This window comes from Alosa pseudoharengus, unplaced genomic scaffold (genome assembly GCF_046254945.1).
Source record: "Alosa pseudoharengus isolate Yale_2024_CS ecotype anadromous, Long Island Sound unplaced genomic scaffold, YU_APseudo_1.1 YU_APseudo_1.1_scf_5, whole genome shotgun sequence".
NCBI classification, from domain to species: Eukaryota; Metazoa; Chordata; class Actinopteri; order Clupeiformes; family Clupeidae; genus Alosa; species Alosa pseudoharengus.
Window position 1 is genome coordinate 12,050,921 of NW_027468837.1, and position 18,246 is coordinate 12,069,166.

The 18,246-nt window shown below is 40.6% G+C and overlaps 1 protein-coding gene across 1 annotated transcript; it reads right to left on the reverse strand.

The window, feature by feature from the left end:
- Positions 1–1,077: 1,077 nt before the first annotated feature.
- On the reverse strand, positions 1,078–8,556 carry h6pd (hexose-6-phosphate dehydrogenase (glucose 1-dehydrogenase)). Its single transcript, XM_076268201.1, has 5 exons — positions 8,468–8,556; positions 5,578–6,289; positions 4,612–4,729; positions 4,198–4,467; positions 1,078–3,996 (listed from the first exon to the last, which is right to left on the reverse strand). Exons 2-5 carry the CDS (start codon positions 6,250–6,252, stop codon positions 2,651–2,653), a joined length of 2,409 nt encoding a protein of 802 aa, XP_076124316.1. The 5' UTR covers positions 6,253–6,289; positions 8,468–8,556; the 3' UTR covers positions 1,078–2,650.
- Between the last annotated feature and the right edge of the window lie 9,690 nt (positions 8,557–18,246).

Genomic DNA, 18,246 nt, shown 5'->3' on the forward strand with positions numbered 1-18,246 from the left:
AAGTACTCTGGGCAGCAGAGGGAAACCAGTCCCTTTTTCATACAAAGTTTGTCATGTAACTTTGACTCATACAGGCACAAATAGTTTTCACTTCTTCATCCTTTTTACATTTTCTTTCCCATTTAGCAGAGAGAGAATGAGTTTACCTCAAATGTTTATATGCCTCATGAGACCGGGTGCAAAGTACAGTCCTGTATTTTAATCAGTATTAACAATTTCCCATCAAGTCTACTCGACCAGTGAGGACAGCTGACCGCTCACGGTGTGACAGTGAGAGGTCAGCCTGTTCAGAGCCATTGTGGCAGCCTACTCAGATGTCATCGGCATATAGCTTTGTGTTGGATGCCAAGCTTTTATGTGCGGTTGATCCTCTTTCAAGCACTAGTGGAAAGCGAGAGATAGTAGAGTGCCACTCCAACAATGCCATTCTGTCAATTCAGCTCTTACCTAAACATGCCTGTTGGCTTATTCATTTCCACTGAAGTCTGCCAAACAGCAGATTTTAAAACATAGTAGTATGGCTTAAAGATGCAGTCAGCGATTGCACACAAAGTCATGTTTGTTTATGTTTGTAATTAAAATTATTAGCAGGCACTATTGTCCACAAAAACATACATTTTAACCAAGGACCAAACAGAACACCTCAGGTAGTTCACCCTTCCCTTCAGTATTCTCAGAGAAACTCCACACAGGGTTTCGTTTTTGTTTGGGGGACAGGCTGTCCCCACTTTGTTTGTTTCCAGTTTTCGGAGCCTAGGCTGCCTACAGAGACTTTTTTTTTTTTTTTACAGTCACAGAATGGGCAGCTAGCGGATCGTGAGGAGGCGATTGCTGAATGTGATAAAACATGTTATGGGCTTGAAATTGCCTATACGATCGCTCACTGTACCTTAAGGAATGTGTAGATATATGTGCAACACATAATTGTTGTTCAGTAGCATCATTTAGCTGTCTTGTAATTTAAGATTTAGATTTTAGTCATTCGAGTATTACTTACAGTTCTATACATGTACAAGATTCAGTTGTTTCAGTGTTTGCTTTTGTGCTCATGTCTTCACAAAAATCAAGAAATTACTTGTTCAAAATGGTCCTTTAATGCTACACAGTAAGTTCTGATCACAAGAATAAAATAAAATAAAAATATCAAAATTTAATTCAATCAATTGCAAACTTGGTATTCAAGAAAATATATTCCAGGGTGAAATACAAGGTACAAAAACAAGCACCCTTATATAAGAAATCTTTAAAAACAATAGATTGTTTCAACATTCTCTTTTGAGGACTCTTGAGGGCCTTTTAAGTTTAAAGTGTAAGTTCAGTGTAAACTGACCTATAGTCCTGTTGTTCAAGCTCATCACATGCAGCCCATAGGAAAAAGAATGAGACAATTTGTGACAACATAGGCCAAGTTATGGACAGGCAGTTATGCTTTAAGCTGCCTGTCCAAGCTGCCTGTCCTGCCTGTCCTTGGCCTACGTTGTCCCAAATTGTCTCATTCTTTTTCCGATGGGCTGCATGTGGTGAGCTTATACAACAAGGCTATGGGTCAATTTACACTGAACTTACACTTTAAGGGCTGACGGAAACAGCAGTGCATGTGCAGAAATGGCAGTGCACGTTTTAGCTCACTTCAAAGAAACCTCGGCATAATGTTGTATTCATCGTCAGAGATTAAGACAAGCTGCCAAAGAGGAATAGGTCATTCTTGCCCATTGAGTTTCATTGCCAAACTAAGGCCTCTATTACCTGTTTCAAAAGGCACCTTTCTGAGGTATTACAGTTAATTAATCTAATCAGAATTTGCAACACTATATTCACTTCCCTCTACATGTTGTGAGTAACATGAACAGCATTAAATTACAGTAACTTTTCCACTGGCACCAAGAGCAAATTCACTGTATTTCATAAACATTCCCAATTCCATGATAGCAACTGAGAAACGTGGAATTATAACCACAAAATACATTTTACGTAGCCACAGTAATAATGAAAGCTTTTGGTCAACTAACCATTTCGTAGTGTTCCTCTAAACATTTTAGATGGTTTTGAAATCCCATCATCTCAATTTTGAACATTTAATTTGACATACATAGTAGTGGATGCTTCTGGTGATTGACATTTTGGTCCTTCAAGATGATATGAGAACAAGAATATAGGATGATGACAAAAATGATATGAGCACAAGAATATAGGATCAGTAAAGTCCCTTCATAGTCCTGACTGATTGTATTGTAAAGGGTTCTAGAAATGTGGCACATGTTATTCATTAATATCACACATAAAGATTTCTTTATCCAGCATGGGTAAATCACAGTACACAGTTTTTGTCCAACATTCCCTTCCTGAGTGTGAAATATGAACAGTATATGCTGACCAGACAAACTAAGCATTAAAGTGTGACTGGCATTTGTTCAATTAAGTGTAGAACAAATTTCTCAAATTGAGAGCACAATTAATGAATAAGTACATTCTCCATTTGCACAAACATTCCCTACTTCATTTACACTCAGTTACAAATTTGCCTTTGTGCACAAATTGAAATGATTAAAAACATTATCATTTCATTAATCAATGAAATGCAAACATAACTCACTCCTATTACAAAACCATAACATTCTCAGTAGCATTTAAAACATGGGGAGGAATGTTGTCACTGGCCTAACAGTGCGTCATAGTCTATGTACCAGACAAGCCTTCCGCTCACCGGCTGAATCTTTGTAATAGGCCATCTGTCGGGCGTATCCTTGATCCGGCTGAGCTGAGTGACCAGTTCGTGTTTGCCCTTACCCATGATCAGCACGCTGACCCGCCGCGCGCGGTTGATGGCGGCGAACGTAAGGCTCATGCGCTGGTGCGGCTTGACGGGGCTCTCGGTTAGCGCCACCAGCCTCTCCCCGTGGGCGTCCAGCGCGGTCCCCGGGAAGAGCGAGGCCGTGTGGCCGTCGTAGCCCACACCCAGCAGGACGTAGCTGAAGCTGGAGGCGTTGACGAGGCGCGTGATGTCCCGCTCGTAGGCGAGCGCGCCGCCGTCCTCCTCCACACACAGCCGCTGGTTCAGCTGCACGGGCATGGGGTGGACGTGGAAGTAAGGCACGCGCACGTGCTGCAGCAGGTGGTCGTGCACCGTGCGGAAGTTGGACTCGGCCTCGGAGGGCGGCACGCAGCGCTCGTCGGCCAGCCACACATGCGTGTTCCACCAGGGGAAGGCGTAGTGGTGCTGCGTCAGGCGCCGGAAGAGCGCCACGGGGCTGGAGCCGCCCGACAGCGCCAGGTGGAAGGGCACGCCCTCCTGCACCGCCTCCTCGGCCGCCTCCTGCAGGTCGTTGGCCAGCCGCTCCACCAGCTCCTCGGCCCAGGCCGACACCATGTCCGCGCTGCGGTACTTGCCCTGCATCACCTGGAAGCTCTCGCCGCCTGCCCGCTCCTGGGGGATGACGTTGACCAGGGCCTCGGTGCAGAAGCGCACCTCGCGGCCGTGCAGCTCAAAGTTTAGCTGGTTGCCGTTGGCGGCGCCGCCGGGGTACGGCCGAGGGAACGTGTGCACCAGGCTGTTCAGCAGAGGCGTCCAGAACCTCCACGAAGCCAAGAGGCTGTCGGCGCTGACAAAGTGGTCCATCCGGCCGCGGAAAACCTGCAGGATCAACTCCGTGTAGGCCTCTCGCTGGACCGTCGGTACCTGGATGTAGTAGTCCGAGAGGGGCATGCCGAACAAAAGGGTGTCGTTATCCTCGGACACCTCCTTCCAGCGACTGCCCACTAGCGCTGGCCTGAAAAGATTCTTACTGACCAGTATTGCTGGGTACCCCAGTGCGCCATGGCCAATGTAAAACACTATCTGCTTCTGCTTACACGTAACACTGTTGGGGTCTTGCACACAGAACACGTTGTTCTTAAAAGTGATGCGGGCATATCCAACCCGTTCGTCTAGGAGTTTACCTGACATCAGGAATATGGGGATGCCTTCATACTGTGGCATAGTGGTGTGGACTGCAATACCTAAAGTCAGACAGAATTTAAAACAAATAAAAAAATTATTAAACACCTTAGCTTTGAGCCATGCATTAGCAAAGGAAATATTATACAAGCTTTTTCACCAGTGTCTCTAAACCTACTATACTACAAAATGTTGAAATATACCCTTCATTCCACATCTAGTCACAGATAACATTAATGTTGTCAGTTCATCAACCAACCTACCAGTAAATGTCGGGGTAAGGCTCAAGTGATCTTTGGTCTTGTTGAGTTCAAGCTGGACTTCAGAATTATAAGACTGGTACTGTCCAATGACAGCACTGCCCTTGTCGAGCGGATGAAATGCGCTGAAGATTTTGAGCTTGTTCTGATCAATCTCTTTACAGTCCGTCAGGTTTTTGGGGACTCTCATGGTCAAAAGGGTCATCACTTCAGTCAAGTGATTTTGGATCACATCCCTGATGACTCCATACTGGTCATAAAAGGAGATGCGTCCTGCAATTAAATTAAAAAGATAGAAAGCATACCGCTTGACATGAATGGCTAACTTGCTTTGCCATTTGTTTGTTTTCCCATCTTTAGTTTTAAGGACAATGTATAATGGTATTTATGTATTATTGTCTGCTGTACACTAAATACCTTTGGCATCTAGTGTTTCCTTGAGCACAATCTCCATTCGATCAATATGGTGCTTATTCCAGATTTGCTTAAGGAATTTCCTGTTCTGTTTTCTAAATGGTAATATCTGGGAAACAACCTTTTGGGAGAGAGAATGATAAATGAACTGCCATCAGATAACTTCTCTGTGCCTTCGCTAATATTTCAATGACACAATGATTAGTAGGCTGACACAACCCTAACCCTAAGCCAAGTATTGAGCTCTAGGATAAACATTTGTGGCGCTTCCTGGACATGTCTGCACAGTAATGCAACGTGTAGAAAATGGCCTGGACGGACTGTTTAACTGGCTACTTACACTGACTGATTCATGCCAATTGTGCAACCTAATTTCCTGGAACTATCATGTGGGAGGTATGCAAGGGGGCTGGCTGACCAGAGAGCAAAACTGTTTATGGTATTGCAACTTCTTATCAACAACTGTGTGGTGTCATGCAAATCATGCCTTGCAACAAGTCCGTTAACGGGACAATTCAGATTATAGGGTTCTTAGCTTGGCTCTGTTGAGAAAAATGTTCAAAAAGTCTCCTGAGAACAATGCTATGTGTGTGTGTGTGTAATAATGTCTTGTTCCAATTTTCATGCCATGTATCCTAGACTAGCTGAAGGATCTTTTCTACTCTTATTTCTGTCAGACAGTAAAAAAAACACACATCTCCTTACTTGAGATCAACTCAACCAAAGTTTTAAAAAAACTCCCACTGTGTATGTAAAAATGTAAAACAGTTTATGTAGCTTCATGACAGCTCTAAAATTGTGAACCATTTGCTCAGATATTGCTTAATCATAGTGATTCTTCTTCCACCCGAAGCTAAATAAACAAACAAATAACTAAATAAATAAAGTATGAAGGGGGAGCTGAACCACTTGTTGTGTCGACACAGAATGACCCTTAAAGGAAATGCTGATTATATTTGCACTGTGCACCTGTTTTCCGAGGTAGTGGTCGATTCTGTACATCTCGTCCTCTTTGAGAGAGCTAGCCAGCTGCGTGGCGAGCTCCTGAGCGCTGCTCAAGTCGTGACCGAAGGGCTTCTCCAGCACCACCCTGAGCCAGGCGTTCTGTGGCGGCCGGCAGCTCCGGTTGACCCGCTCGGCGATGTTGGCGTAGGCGAAGGCCGGCACGGACAGGTAGAAGAAGCGTCCAGCCTCCGTCATGCCCTCCTGCCCGAGCTGAGTCTCGATGTGCTTGCCCAGGGTCTGGTAGTCCTCCTCAGTCTTAAGCTGCCAGTACTGAGTCAGCCGGAGGAACTGGTCCCTGACCAATGCGCAGCGCTCCGCCGACAGCTCCTCAGGGCACGTCTGGCTTTTGAGGATCTCAAAGAGGAGCGGGGTGCCCTTGTCGGCCGGCGACAGACCACCTCCGTAGAAGGCAAAGGTGTGGCCTTTGCCCACCTGGGTGGCGTACAGGTGGAAGAAGCCTTGCCAGAGGTACTTGTTAGCGAGGTCGCCTGTTCCACCCACCACCACCACCGACACATGGCCTCTGCGTCGAGGGCCCTTCTCATCTCCATTTTGGTTCTGGTCACTCGGGTCACAGGTGGCTACACAGGCCAGCAGCAGCAACAGCAGCAGCAGCAGTCCCCAAGTTGCCTTCCGCATGGTCTAGCCCCATTCACACCTGTCTCCAACCAAATACCTGACAAAAAACACAGCAACTTCTAGTGTGAACCTCAATATATAGCCAAACCAACATGAGTGCGCTGTTGAATTCTATATATGAATATATATACACCTATGCCAATACTATACACTGTACACAAATGCCTATCTATGCCAAACTCTTACTTTCTGACTAGCATTTCATTATGACTCTTGTAAAAGACATTCCACATAAGTTCTGATATAACATGTATAACTGGTGTTAGTTATATTATGCAAATATTTAAACGGATCGCCAACTGATGGTGAAACCACCTACTTCCAATATAGCCTCCCTGACCAGATAATATCCACATTACAACGTGTACATTGCTGATTACGGTCAACAGTTACGTAATAAAGTGTTGTGACAGCAGGTTTTTATCTGAAGAAAATGTAACTAATAATAGTCTACTTGTAGGCCTACATCTTGGGTTAGAGTCACATAACATGTAAGTATGTTACAACGGTATGTACAATTGAATAATGGCAATGAAATCTAAAAACATGTCTCTCTCAGCCTGTGACCTCGATCTCTAGCCTACAGCAGGGGGGCACTCCTTCGTCCAACTTCACAAACAAGAAAATAATAGTGTGGACTGTTAAGTGTATTGCAATAGACATGCAATGGAGATTATCCTTCCTGTCAAAACGCAGTAGTACACGTTAGTTGGCCTATCGCTTTTATTATGGTAGAAGACATTATTTATATTGCCTAGTATTTGATTATAATTTATTGCATAGAACAATTAAAATCATGTTCATTTATTTTAAACACACAACAGTAGTAACCATTGCTAAAGCTATCAATGTGAGAAATCAATGAAAATACATTAGGCGTCAACCCATTAGCCTACATACAAAAGCTTTATCAGTTGGGTCATTCAAATCAGATACAGTTTTTGCTGCAACGTCTCAGATTTTTTTCAAACCTTGTCTATCATGAATGGGTCCCAGAACCAAGTCCTGTAAAATATTTCTATTCAAATCTTCAGATTTTTTTCCAGCTCTGATGTTACTGTTTTTTTTTGTTTTACAGCCTGACAAAATACATTATCAGGGAAGCAATGTTTAGGCATTCATATCATGAAAAGTATTATTCATAGCCAGCCCTAACTTTGTAGGATGGTAGACAAGCATGTGGTCAGTATGACTGAACAATAAACGTTTACTCATTGATTTTCTACAAGGCCCAGATTTGGAAAAAGTGCAAGAGTGCAAAGAGTGGCATTAAGGGTAGTATAAACTTGTTTTTGTATGTATTTGGTATTAAAATGGTATGTTGGGTAGCTAGTAGGCATATTAATCCATGTAGAAGTAGTTCAATGTATGGACATTTAGGGAACAAACAAGTGCCAAATCTAATAAATCCTATTAAATTTCTGAAAAAGGCAATCACACACCTTAATATCTTATAATAGGCCTACCGTAGGCTAATATCTTCATGTGCATTTGTTGCAGATAACTCAAATATTGGCACAACATCAATAAACACTTTTAGTAATGCCCAAACATTTCCAAATGTAGCCATTTTTGAGAGTAAACTCAAACGGTGAAAAGGTGTGAAAACATTGGAATTTATCAAAAAATATTACAGTCTTTATATCTTATTTTCGGGATCTAAACATTATGTAAACAAACGTTGAGCAAAATCTAAGACGGCGCGGCAACCATTTTCCTGGATTCTGTCTGATTTGACACAGAATGCCAGTGTAACTTTAGAAGGCAATCTTGTAACGTTAGTAGCCTGCTCTAGCCAGCTGCGCAACCAGTCAGCCAGCCTGTGCTGCGACTGATTCCCACAATAAAAGGCTATATCTGCAACTTTGAGCAGTCGTGCAAACACATGATTGTGCCATGGTGAAGGAATTTTGTGACCAATGAATGTCATAATAAATCCGTTAGCCAGCTGGTATAACGCAGATGTCTTAACAACAGAACAGTCAACTCGTTCATGTTTCGCACACTGACTGGGAGGTCTGTATTGTGCTCGGATTAGGCTATTCTGCTGCTATTCTATTCTGCTCTAGCCTAACGTTACCTTGTTGATACAGCAGAATAACACAATACAGGAAACAAGTGTATGTTTCCCATTCACACGCCACGTTTCTGAAACAGTCCATTAATACGAAAAACAAACGAAGTGTAACCTAATGTATAGCCAACTTCCTCCTACCTGTGACGGTCCGTCAGACTCTGCGCGCAAAAGTGGACTGAGGTAGGCTGTCTGTCAGTAGCCTGTCAACTGTCAAATCTTTCCTAAAAGGCTTCCTACAATCACACCACGTGACTAGGCTACTATATCCGGATTAGAAAACTACCGGGCAACAAGGCAGGTGTCTAATTCGCATTTCACATTTTAACCAGACAAATTGCAACATGTTGCTCGAACCAAATAAGTCTTAGGTTAGCTATGCAATAAATAGCCATCGCCCTATGGGCATATTTGACTAATGAAATTGCGACTGTCTAATTAGTGTTTCCTCCAGAGAAACTCTCCAATAGGCTGTTTCATGTGAACGAACACCCTTACAGTTAAGTAGGCTAGGCTAAAGTCAGGAGAACACCACTGGTTGACACTCTGATTGGCTATTAGGTTATTTGGCTGTACAAAATCTACAGTTTTGTTAAAATAGCTTCTCATATAGGCTAACTCAAATGATGTAGCTTAGCTTTTAGGGTCAGAGGATTAAACGAAGGACTGTGATTGGGCTATCTAAATGGCTTCCATTCAGTATTGTAAGAATAATGTGATAGGCTAAAAGACAAACAAACAAGATCCATGAATGCAATTCTGAGAAACAATGTCTTTCAGTCATGCAGACTACAAGAGACTGAATTGTTGTGGCCCTCTACTGTTATGAGTTTGTCCATCAAATGTTGCTGTAATCTATTAGCTAATTTTAATGTCTTTCTTTGTTTTGTAGTGTTTTTTTCCTTATGTGAAATTATAAATCTGCCCTGCGTTGTGCCAGGCATTTGCTCTGTGGAAAGTTATCCAGTCATCTTGATGGCTGAACACTATCTTGTAATAGCTATGGCTGTAAAGCCTGATACAGTTATTATTGGTGCTATAGTTAAATCAAATTGAATATCACTGTCTGTGTTCTTTATTCTGCTGCATGTAGGCTACTTTAACTATCTCTCCTTTTATGCTTTCATTTTTGTAAGGCATGCTGATCTTCCTCTGTGTATAAATCTGTGCTAGAGAGACACCAAGTTTCTTAAGAAAATGTCAGTGAAGACCTCTTTGTAGTAGGCCTTCTGGTAAAGTTAGCTGTGCATGTATAGTCAAGGATCTCTGTGGCCACCAGAGAGCTCCCAAGAGCTTTGGGGCGAGAGAGAGAAATTGTAAGGGGAAAGCAGCCATGCCCACTGTACTGGTAACAGCTGCTGCTCTGTAGGTCTGTAAAATACTTCTTTATCAGAAGCCAATTCAACAGGCAAGGCATGTCATGTAAATGTTTTATGACAGGAGTTATACATGAACACACTGTATACTGTATACAGAATATGAACTTAACAGACTTTCTCCATAACATACAGGCAGTCTACACATTCTAAGCATAGAAACAGACATGACAGGACTATTGCCGATTAAAACATATAATTGACAGTTACAGTTAGGATTTCTTGTTAAGATAAGATAGGAGGTCTGAGATAAGATGGGACCATAAACTGTATAGACTGTATACAGTCTATGGATGGGACACAGTCATGAACTGCTTCTGTAATAGGAAGAAATAATTTTTCCTATCTTTGAAACCTATATAGGACAAGCAGTTAGGATATTTTTCTGAATGCTGAGGCCCCAGGGCAACTGTCTTAAAGTGTAATTCTAGAGTAATTTGAACTCAGCATGACAACGAGTCAAACACCCCTTGAGAGCTTAATTACGTTGATCGATGGAGTGGCCTACCGAGTTTGACCGGCTTTAACGCTTACAACCCATTTTGCGGGACACAGATGCAGATCTTGCAAGGCTGGTTTCCCGCTAGGAGACGGTGGGGGAGCAGGGAAAGCCACCATTTTCACCGCAACAGGTCATTTAACCATCACAATGATTTCGGAACTGTTTTATTAAGTTGTAAATGTTGCATAGGGGGTCTTAAAAATAGCACCACACTTAGTGCAGTAGTAAAGGGTCCCAGATAGCAAAATCAGATTGGCAGATAGCGGACCGCTGTTGGTATGCCGCTGGTGGCGTGCCACCGTTGGACCACCATCTCTTTAAATTGAACTTGTCATGAATATTAAGAAAAGTTAATAAAATGATATATGGAGTATAACTGAACAAATGAAAAAGATTTTAGACAAATAGTGGCAAAATATTGGGCAATTTGTTTGCAACCCGCCAGCGGACCGCCAGAGAACCGATGAGCAAAATGCCAGCAGACCGCCAGCTATGCCCCCAATGGACCAACAGTGGTCCGCCAGCCTCTTGCTATCTGTAGAAGGACTTTCCCACAACATGGCATCTTTTGGTGGTGACCAAAGGTTGGTAAGTCTTGTAAAACAATCTTTTTTTTAAAGTATATTTTTTGGGGCTTTTATGCCTTTAATTGACAGGATAGTGGAGAATGACAGGAAGTGAGTGGGATCCGAAAAGGGACCACGGGGCGGGAATCGAACCTGGATCACCGACGTACGGTGCAGGTGCCCCACCCAGTTACGCCACAGCTGGGGCCGTATAACAGTCATTTTAATAAACTCCCGATATACGTACTAAGTTCTTGATGCTTCATTTTATGTGTAGGGACCCTATTCATACTACTGCAGAAGTGTGGTGCTATTTTGAGCATTATTAGTGGTTAAAAAATGGCGGTTTTTATGCTTAGCGAATGGCCCCTAGTACTTCCACTGTTAGCCATTTGGGCTGTAAGCATTAAAGCTGGTCAAACTTAGATAGATAGATAGATAGATAGATAGATAGATAGATAGATACTTTATTGATCCTCAAGGGGAAATTCAAGGGTCTCAGTAGCATACAGGCATAACACACAACATGCACTTACAACAGAAATGGTAAACATTAGTATAAGTATAAACATATAACTAAACTCCACTGTACAATAAAGACAGTAGAAGATAAGATAAGAAACTAACAAAACTAAATACTAAATACACTATATAAGTTAAATATAGTATAAATATAATATAGTTATAGTACACCTTTGATTAACATAACGTCTAACTTAACATAACGATTAACTTCGACTCTTCGACGGTTGTTCGACTCAATCATGGTGAAAAGGACCCTGGGTTCAAATTACTGCGGAATTACATTTTAAGCAGTAAAATGAAACCTAAACACATGATGGATCTGGGGTCCACATGCAGCATGGCATTTGGCCAGCAGGAGGTGGAAGTGTGTTGTAAATTAGTTTTAAATCTCAGATGCAGTTTTTCATTTCACTTTGTGTTTTTCAGTAATCCGTTTTCCAGTAATCGAAGACCCTCATTCTCAATAAAAACTGACGTAATTTTCATGGCAAATGAAAATGTATACTTGTTATAATCCAAAAAATTGACCCCAGCATCTTGACCATTAAACATTCATATATAAATGAATCATATAATTATATAAAATATTACACTAAAATCATGTCCGCTGACAGTATCAGGTTTATGGAGTGATCATTCTGTAAATTTGACTCTATTTGTCAATAAAATACAACAAGAAATATGAACCTTACTCAATGTTCAGATTTCTATACTTGAAATGTTTAGGCCTATGCAAATGAGCACAACATGCCTCATTCACATATTTAAACAGAAAACTTCAGAAAACTTTTACTTTTTACTTTAAAAATATTATTTTAAAGTAATCAAGTTCCATGGTGATATCTATTAATAAACTGCTTTACCCTATTCAACCATTTGTGTATGGAGGCATGTTATTATGCTTATTACCAAAAACTCAAAATTCAGCAAGGTAAACAAAATATTCTGAATCAGTTTACCTTTGTGAAAGTGGTCCTAGTGTACTGATCAGTGGGCCATTCTGGACACTTCATTCAACAATCTTCATTCATATGACAACAAAGCACCATTAAATGTAGTGTAGTGGTTGGAATCATCATAAACCCATGTATTAGCCATCAGACGTACATAGACCTGGTCCCGTTGATCCAGCTGCAAAATCACTCCATTTGATCCACCATCAATTCCGTCATGATCAGATTTCCATTCAACAGTTGACACTATCTTCTGTTGGTTCTTAAAGAGATGCATAGTGGATCCATGGGCAGCAAATACGATATCAAAAAACATAAACATATAAATCCCCTTCAGTGGTGCTGTGAAAATACCTGTAGAACGTAAAGAATTGAAATAACAAAGAAAATATATTGGAATCTGTGTAAGATGATAGAATAGAATAGAAACTTTAATTGCCACACAACAATGTTGGTGGTATTTTTGTAGATCAGTCCTGTGGGGGGGGTTGCACTAATTTCCCAGCTGTTCAGAGCTGGGAAATTAGTGCAACCTGACCCCAAAGCCATACCTGTTGCCGGGTTGTAAGCACTGCCTATATTGGTGATAACAGTTCTGTACACCAGAGTAGTCTCTGTGTTGAAGGGTCCACACTGCCCCCCTGTCAAGGCTGCTGAGAAGGCTACCGTTGTCCCTAAAAGACAGAAAAGTAATGTGAAAGGCCCATATCCAATTAAATGTAAATATTAAATGTAAATACTATATTTCTTTTAATTCCACAGTTATGACAAAGTGATCTTGTTGTCAAGAAAAAACAAAAACAAACATTTTACACTTTTAAGAAATAAGAAATAATCTATGAACATTTGTTTGTCATTTCTTTCTTGTCTTATAGAAGTTATTCTTTATCTTCTGTGTTCATTATGAGAGGGATGGAGGCAGCCACATAAAACAATCAATATTCAAAAACGTTGTTTGTCTTCACCAGTGTCTAATAAAGATACCACAGGCCGACCATACCTTTAAGACGGTGCTTCAGGTCTGCTATTTGATTCCCTCCTTCCAATATCTTGGCGTCTGCCTCCTGGAGTTTCAGTTCTGTGTGCTGCACCTTGGCCTCCAGCTCCTCCACCTCCTTCTTGCAGTTGTTAAGCCTCACCTCCATAGCACCTTGCTTTTCAGCCATAGTCATCAGTTGGCTTAGGATAGTTCCCAAAACAGTTCCCATTCCAGAGTTACCCTGTGAAGACGTGCCATCCCCACTACTCTCTGCCCCTGAGTGAGAGCACAAGAGTAGGACCAGCAGTGCAGTTTCCTTCATTATTTGTGTATTTGCAGCTTATGATGACTTATGGTATGATGGGTTGAATGGCCAACATTCAGTGGTTTAAATACACAGGCATTACCATTGGGTATCGAGAACATTGCATGAATCCCCCCTCCCCTTCATAAATTTCGTCATTTTGGAATTCAGTCAGGGAACTTCTGGAATGTGCAACAGGAGAAGACTCAAAAGTTGACAGTCACAGCCCCAAACATCAACTGTCAAATTCATAACACTTACCATTATGCACCACCTTTGTTTTGTTTGATAATAATAACTGCTATACCAAGCATTAACAGTGTAGAGACAAACAGTTAGAAAGTCAGTGTAGGAGAAAAGAAGAGATGGCACCCAACACTCTCACTCTAATAACCTCCCATGGTGTTTAGGTTTGACTTGAAGTTGAACCTCCAGTGTTTTTTGTCTTTTTTTTCTTTTATTTCAGCCATGCCAATAATTGACATTTCCAGATGTACCTGCTACAACTACCAATAGTAGTTCCAATAGTTGCAGCCTATAGATTGATGGCCTCAGCCCGACTCTCTTGGCCTGGCCTCGTCCGCCTCAAATCTCAGCTCATTTTCATTTTACTGAAGTGAGACGAAGTAGTGAGTCTGGTGAAACCAGGCTACGACTCACTCTACCCACAGTGGGAATACCGATATGGCTTTCCCATATAGCTGGGCGCTATTATGATTGTGAGCCCTGTATGTGTTTAGCTTGGTTTTTTGATGGCTAGCTCGCTAGCTAGTGGGGGGTTAGCGTAGCAGTCACTTGCTACCGAAGCTGCAGGGGGAGCTATGTCGTGAAAAATGTGAGCCCAAATCAGGCGAAAACCCCAAAACAGCGAAGGAATAACCAGACCTGCATAGGGCTTCTTTAAATAATTTAACAATTCAAACTATTCAACTATTTAACTGTTCAGCCATTTCAACTGTCAGTTGTCATCAACTATGACTCCGCCAACTGTTTCCTCTGCTCACAACTGTTTCCAAATAAAAGTTTGTTTTGCATTTTATGTTAATGTAGTTTGGCTTTTTAATGCACTGGTAATTTCCTCGAAATTACATTTTCTATTTCTTATCTGTATTATTCCACTGACCACTTTTTCTGCGTTTAAATCAGCTTAAACCGTTTAACGTACAAACTTCATTTAAACTTTGTAACGCAGGTCTTGAGGACACTTGAGCAATGTATTTTTCATTTTTTCAACTAGCATAGCAACCACTTTATTTGGCATAGCAACTACCATATGTAGCATAGTAACACCCTAGCAATCATCTCAATTACCCTAGCAACAACAACTTGTTGTTGTTGTCCTGTTGTCCTGAAAACACTTCTGAACACACTTCTGCTGCTCTTACATAACTTGCACCACTATGCCACTTGCATATAGGTCAAACAGAACTACCTCAGCCATTTATTGGCCTGACTTTTGCACTATTATATTGACTGTCTACTGTATGCACAATTGCACAATTTCAACCCAAATTTTGCTGCTCTTATTTCTTCATTGTATGTGCCTTCTTATTTACTTTTTATATTGTTTACTTGAATGTTATGTTTGTCTGTGGACCTAATTGGTAAAATATGTATTGTCTCCACCGTGGGATAGTGGGAAACGTAATTTCGATCTCTTTGTATGTCTTGACATGTGAAGAAATTGACAATAAAGCAGACTTTGACTTTGACTTTAACAACCTAGCGACCTTGTCTATTAGCAACTGTTTTATTTGGCATAGCAACCACCATATGTACCCTAACAACACCTTAGCAACCATTCCAATTACCCTATTAATATTACAAACCACTTTACATTCAACTTTCTCCATCCATCTACTTCCAACAATAAATTCATCCATTAAACTATCTGTCTATCAACATCCATTAAACTATTTCCCTAACAATCAGCATAGCAAATTAGCAACCACCATATGTACCCTAGCAACACCCTAGCAACCATTGCAATTACCCTACTAATATTAATACAAACCACTTTCCATTCAATTTTCTCTCCATCCACCTACTTCCAACCATTCATCCATTACAGTATCTGTCTATCAACATCTATTACCTATACACATCCATTAAACATTTTGTCTATTAAAATTCAACCACCATAGCAACCATCATATCAACCAACATGATTACCCTAGCAATCAGCATAGCAACCACTTGATTTAGTATGGCAACCACCATATCTGCCCTAGCACTTTGTCATGTTTTTTTCTATCCCTTGGATATGTCTTTATTCCAAATAAATCCAATCAAATCAGCAACAACCTAGCAACCACTTCAATATTGTTAACCAACATGATTACCCTACCAACCAGCATAGCAACCGCTTCATTTAACATAGCGACCTATCATAGCATAGCATAGCATTGCATTAAACTATCTGTATATCAGCATCCATTAAACTATCTACCTAAACTATACACATCCATTTAACTATTTGTCTATCAACATCAGATTTCTTCCTACAGATACAGGTATTGTTATAATCTGTCTGTACACTTTCAGTTTACAACACTTTGGTTTGTCTGTAGAAACCCTCACCACCAGGGATGTAGTGGAGACTAAACGCAAGTAAACACAGTTTATCCACCTCTGAAATGTTCATAAAAAAACAATTCAGTACGATTCAATTCGATGCGAGTCGATGCAATTCGATGCAGTTCAAAAATCGAAAGCATTCTGAAAGAATTTTTATTATTTGCTCAAGGTGCACATTAATTTTACATTATCAATTATCATGGTCATGGTTGTCAATTAGGCAAAAAAATATGTGAATATGATTATCTAAACTGAGGTTTGTATCATATATTGAAATGAAAAATAGTCTACATTTCAGTCAAACACTGCAGCCAAATACAACATAAAAATACATTTTTATAGAATTTATAGATTTTATGTGTGTGTATCTGTTTTCAAGGAGCTGTAGCCTATTGCTGAGGTAAGACAATACAGAAATAAAATACAACAGTGTTTAAGACACCCTTGGTCTTTTCTCATATAGCTTACAAGAATAAAATAGGCCTACATATCACTGAACTCTCTGGGCCTATTTTGTTCCAACAGTAGACCTGATATGCAGAAACCTAATGCCAACAGTCTGTGTGAATATGAACAAAATAATAATCATTTGCGCATCGTTTTAGCACCAAATTATTCTTTAACATTAAGGAAATTCCTTCATCAAACGTAAAGTCAAATCAAGTCAGTTTTATTTTATAGCACATTTAACATGCACAGAGTGCAACCCAAAGCGCTCCACAAACCAGACACATAACAAAAAGACAAAAGATGCCGGATGGAATGGCGTAATCGCCAGCGTGCCCTTGACACCAAGACATACAAGACAGACAAAAAACAAATGATCAAATAAAAAGTAAAAAGAAAAGTATTATTATCGCCAGACGCTATCACTGGTTAACAATGATCACATTCAAAATGTTGCACTAGATTTTGAAAAACAAAAGAGTAAAAACTGTCAAACAAACGACAGTTGCTGAACAATGCAGAACGATTAAGATATCTTCTTATAGCTTTGAGTGCGAGTTGTCACGTGCTTAACTTGCAGTAGATGTATGGAAACCACCGGTTCATGTCAGTTTTATTCTGATACGGGGCTTCACATATCGATGTAGCTGCATCTTACACATTAAAAACGGATACCGAAACGTATCGGTACATCTACACCCCTAAGGTAGGCTACACTCATCAACACTGTAGGAACAATTTACTACCATGTATTGTTACAAACATAACCTCCACCTTCATCAAACATGTTCTGAATGCCTTTTTTTAAAAATACGGTACCGCATGGTGCAGTCCACCTTACCGTGATCACAGAATTCATAGTTTACCTACCTCTGCTCTACACACTACCACAGAAGTGTAATTATATGTTGAGCATTAAATAGTGACATGGCACCTTGCCCTGTTAGCATCACTGTAAGCCCATTCAGTGATAATGCAAATAAACGGTCTTGCTCAAAACGCCACCAATGAGCGTAAATTTAAATTTTAAAGTTGTTAACTACTGTAAATAACCCCTACATTGTTTTTACTCCAGACATTTTAACTATAAATTACATTTTTGCCATTTTCATGCACTGGTAATTCCTTGGAATTGCATTTCTAGTTTGAAACTGTTATGTTTAACTATGTGTAGTGTTCATATACTGACTGTAAGCATCTTCATCTAGGCTATCTATCTATCTATCTATCTCTATCTATCTAATGTTCTATCGAGGTATATGAAGGTTTCACCTCTGCCATACGATGCACCTGCAACTTCACTGGTGTTATTCAGCAACATTGTGTTAATTCCTGAGCCTTGACAAGCACATGTATAACAATAGTTGATTGTTGATAGATCATTTAGATTTAAGTAGCCTGATGTACCATGTGTCTATTAATGCATGGATGTGCCTATGTTGTCTTTAACTTAGTATTGGCTTGAACATATTACACAATATTGCTTTAAGGTCTTAATAACTGTCAAGAGTGCCTCAGTAAGGAGGCCATGAGACAGATGTGCACAGACCGGTCCATTGTTCAGGTGCCAGCAGATCTATCAACATCTTCTCCTGCCACATTCCCCTCTCTATCTGTCTCTCTTTGGTATAGCAGGTGCTGAGAGTTAACTGATTGAAAGAAATATCACTTTCTTCTGAAGGCATCTGCAG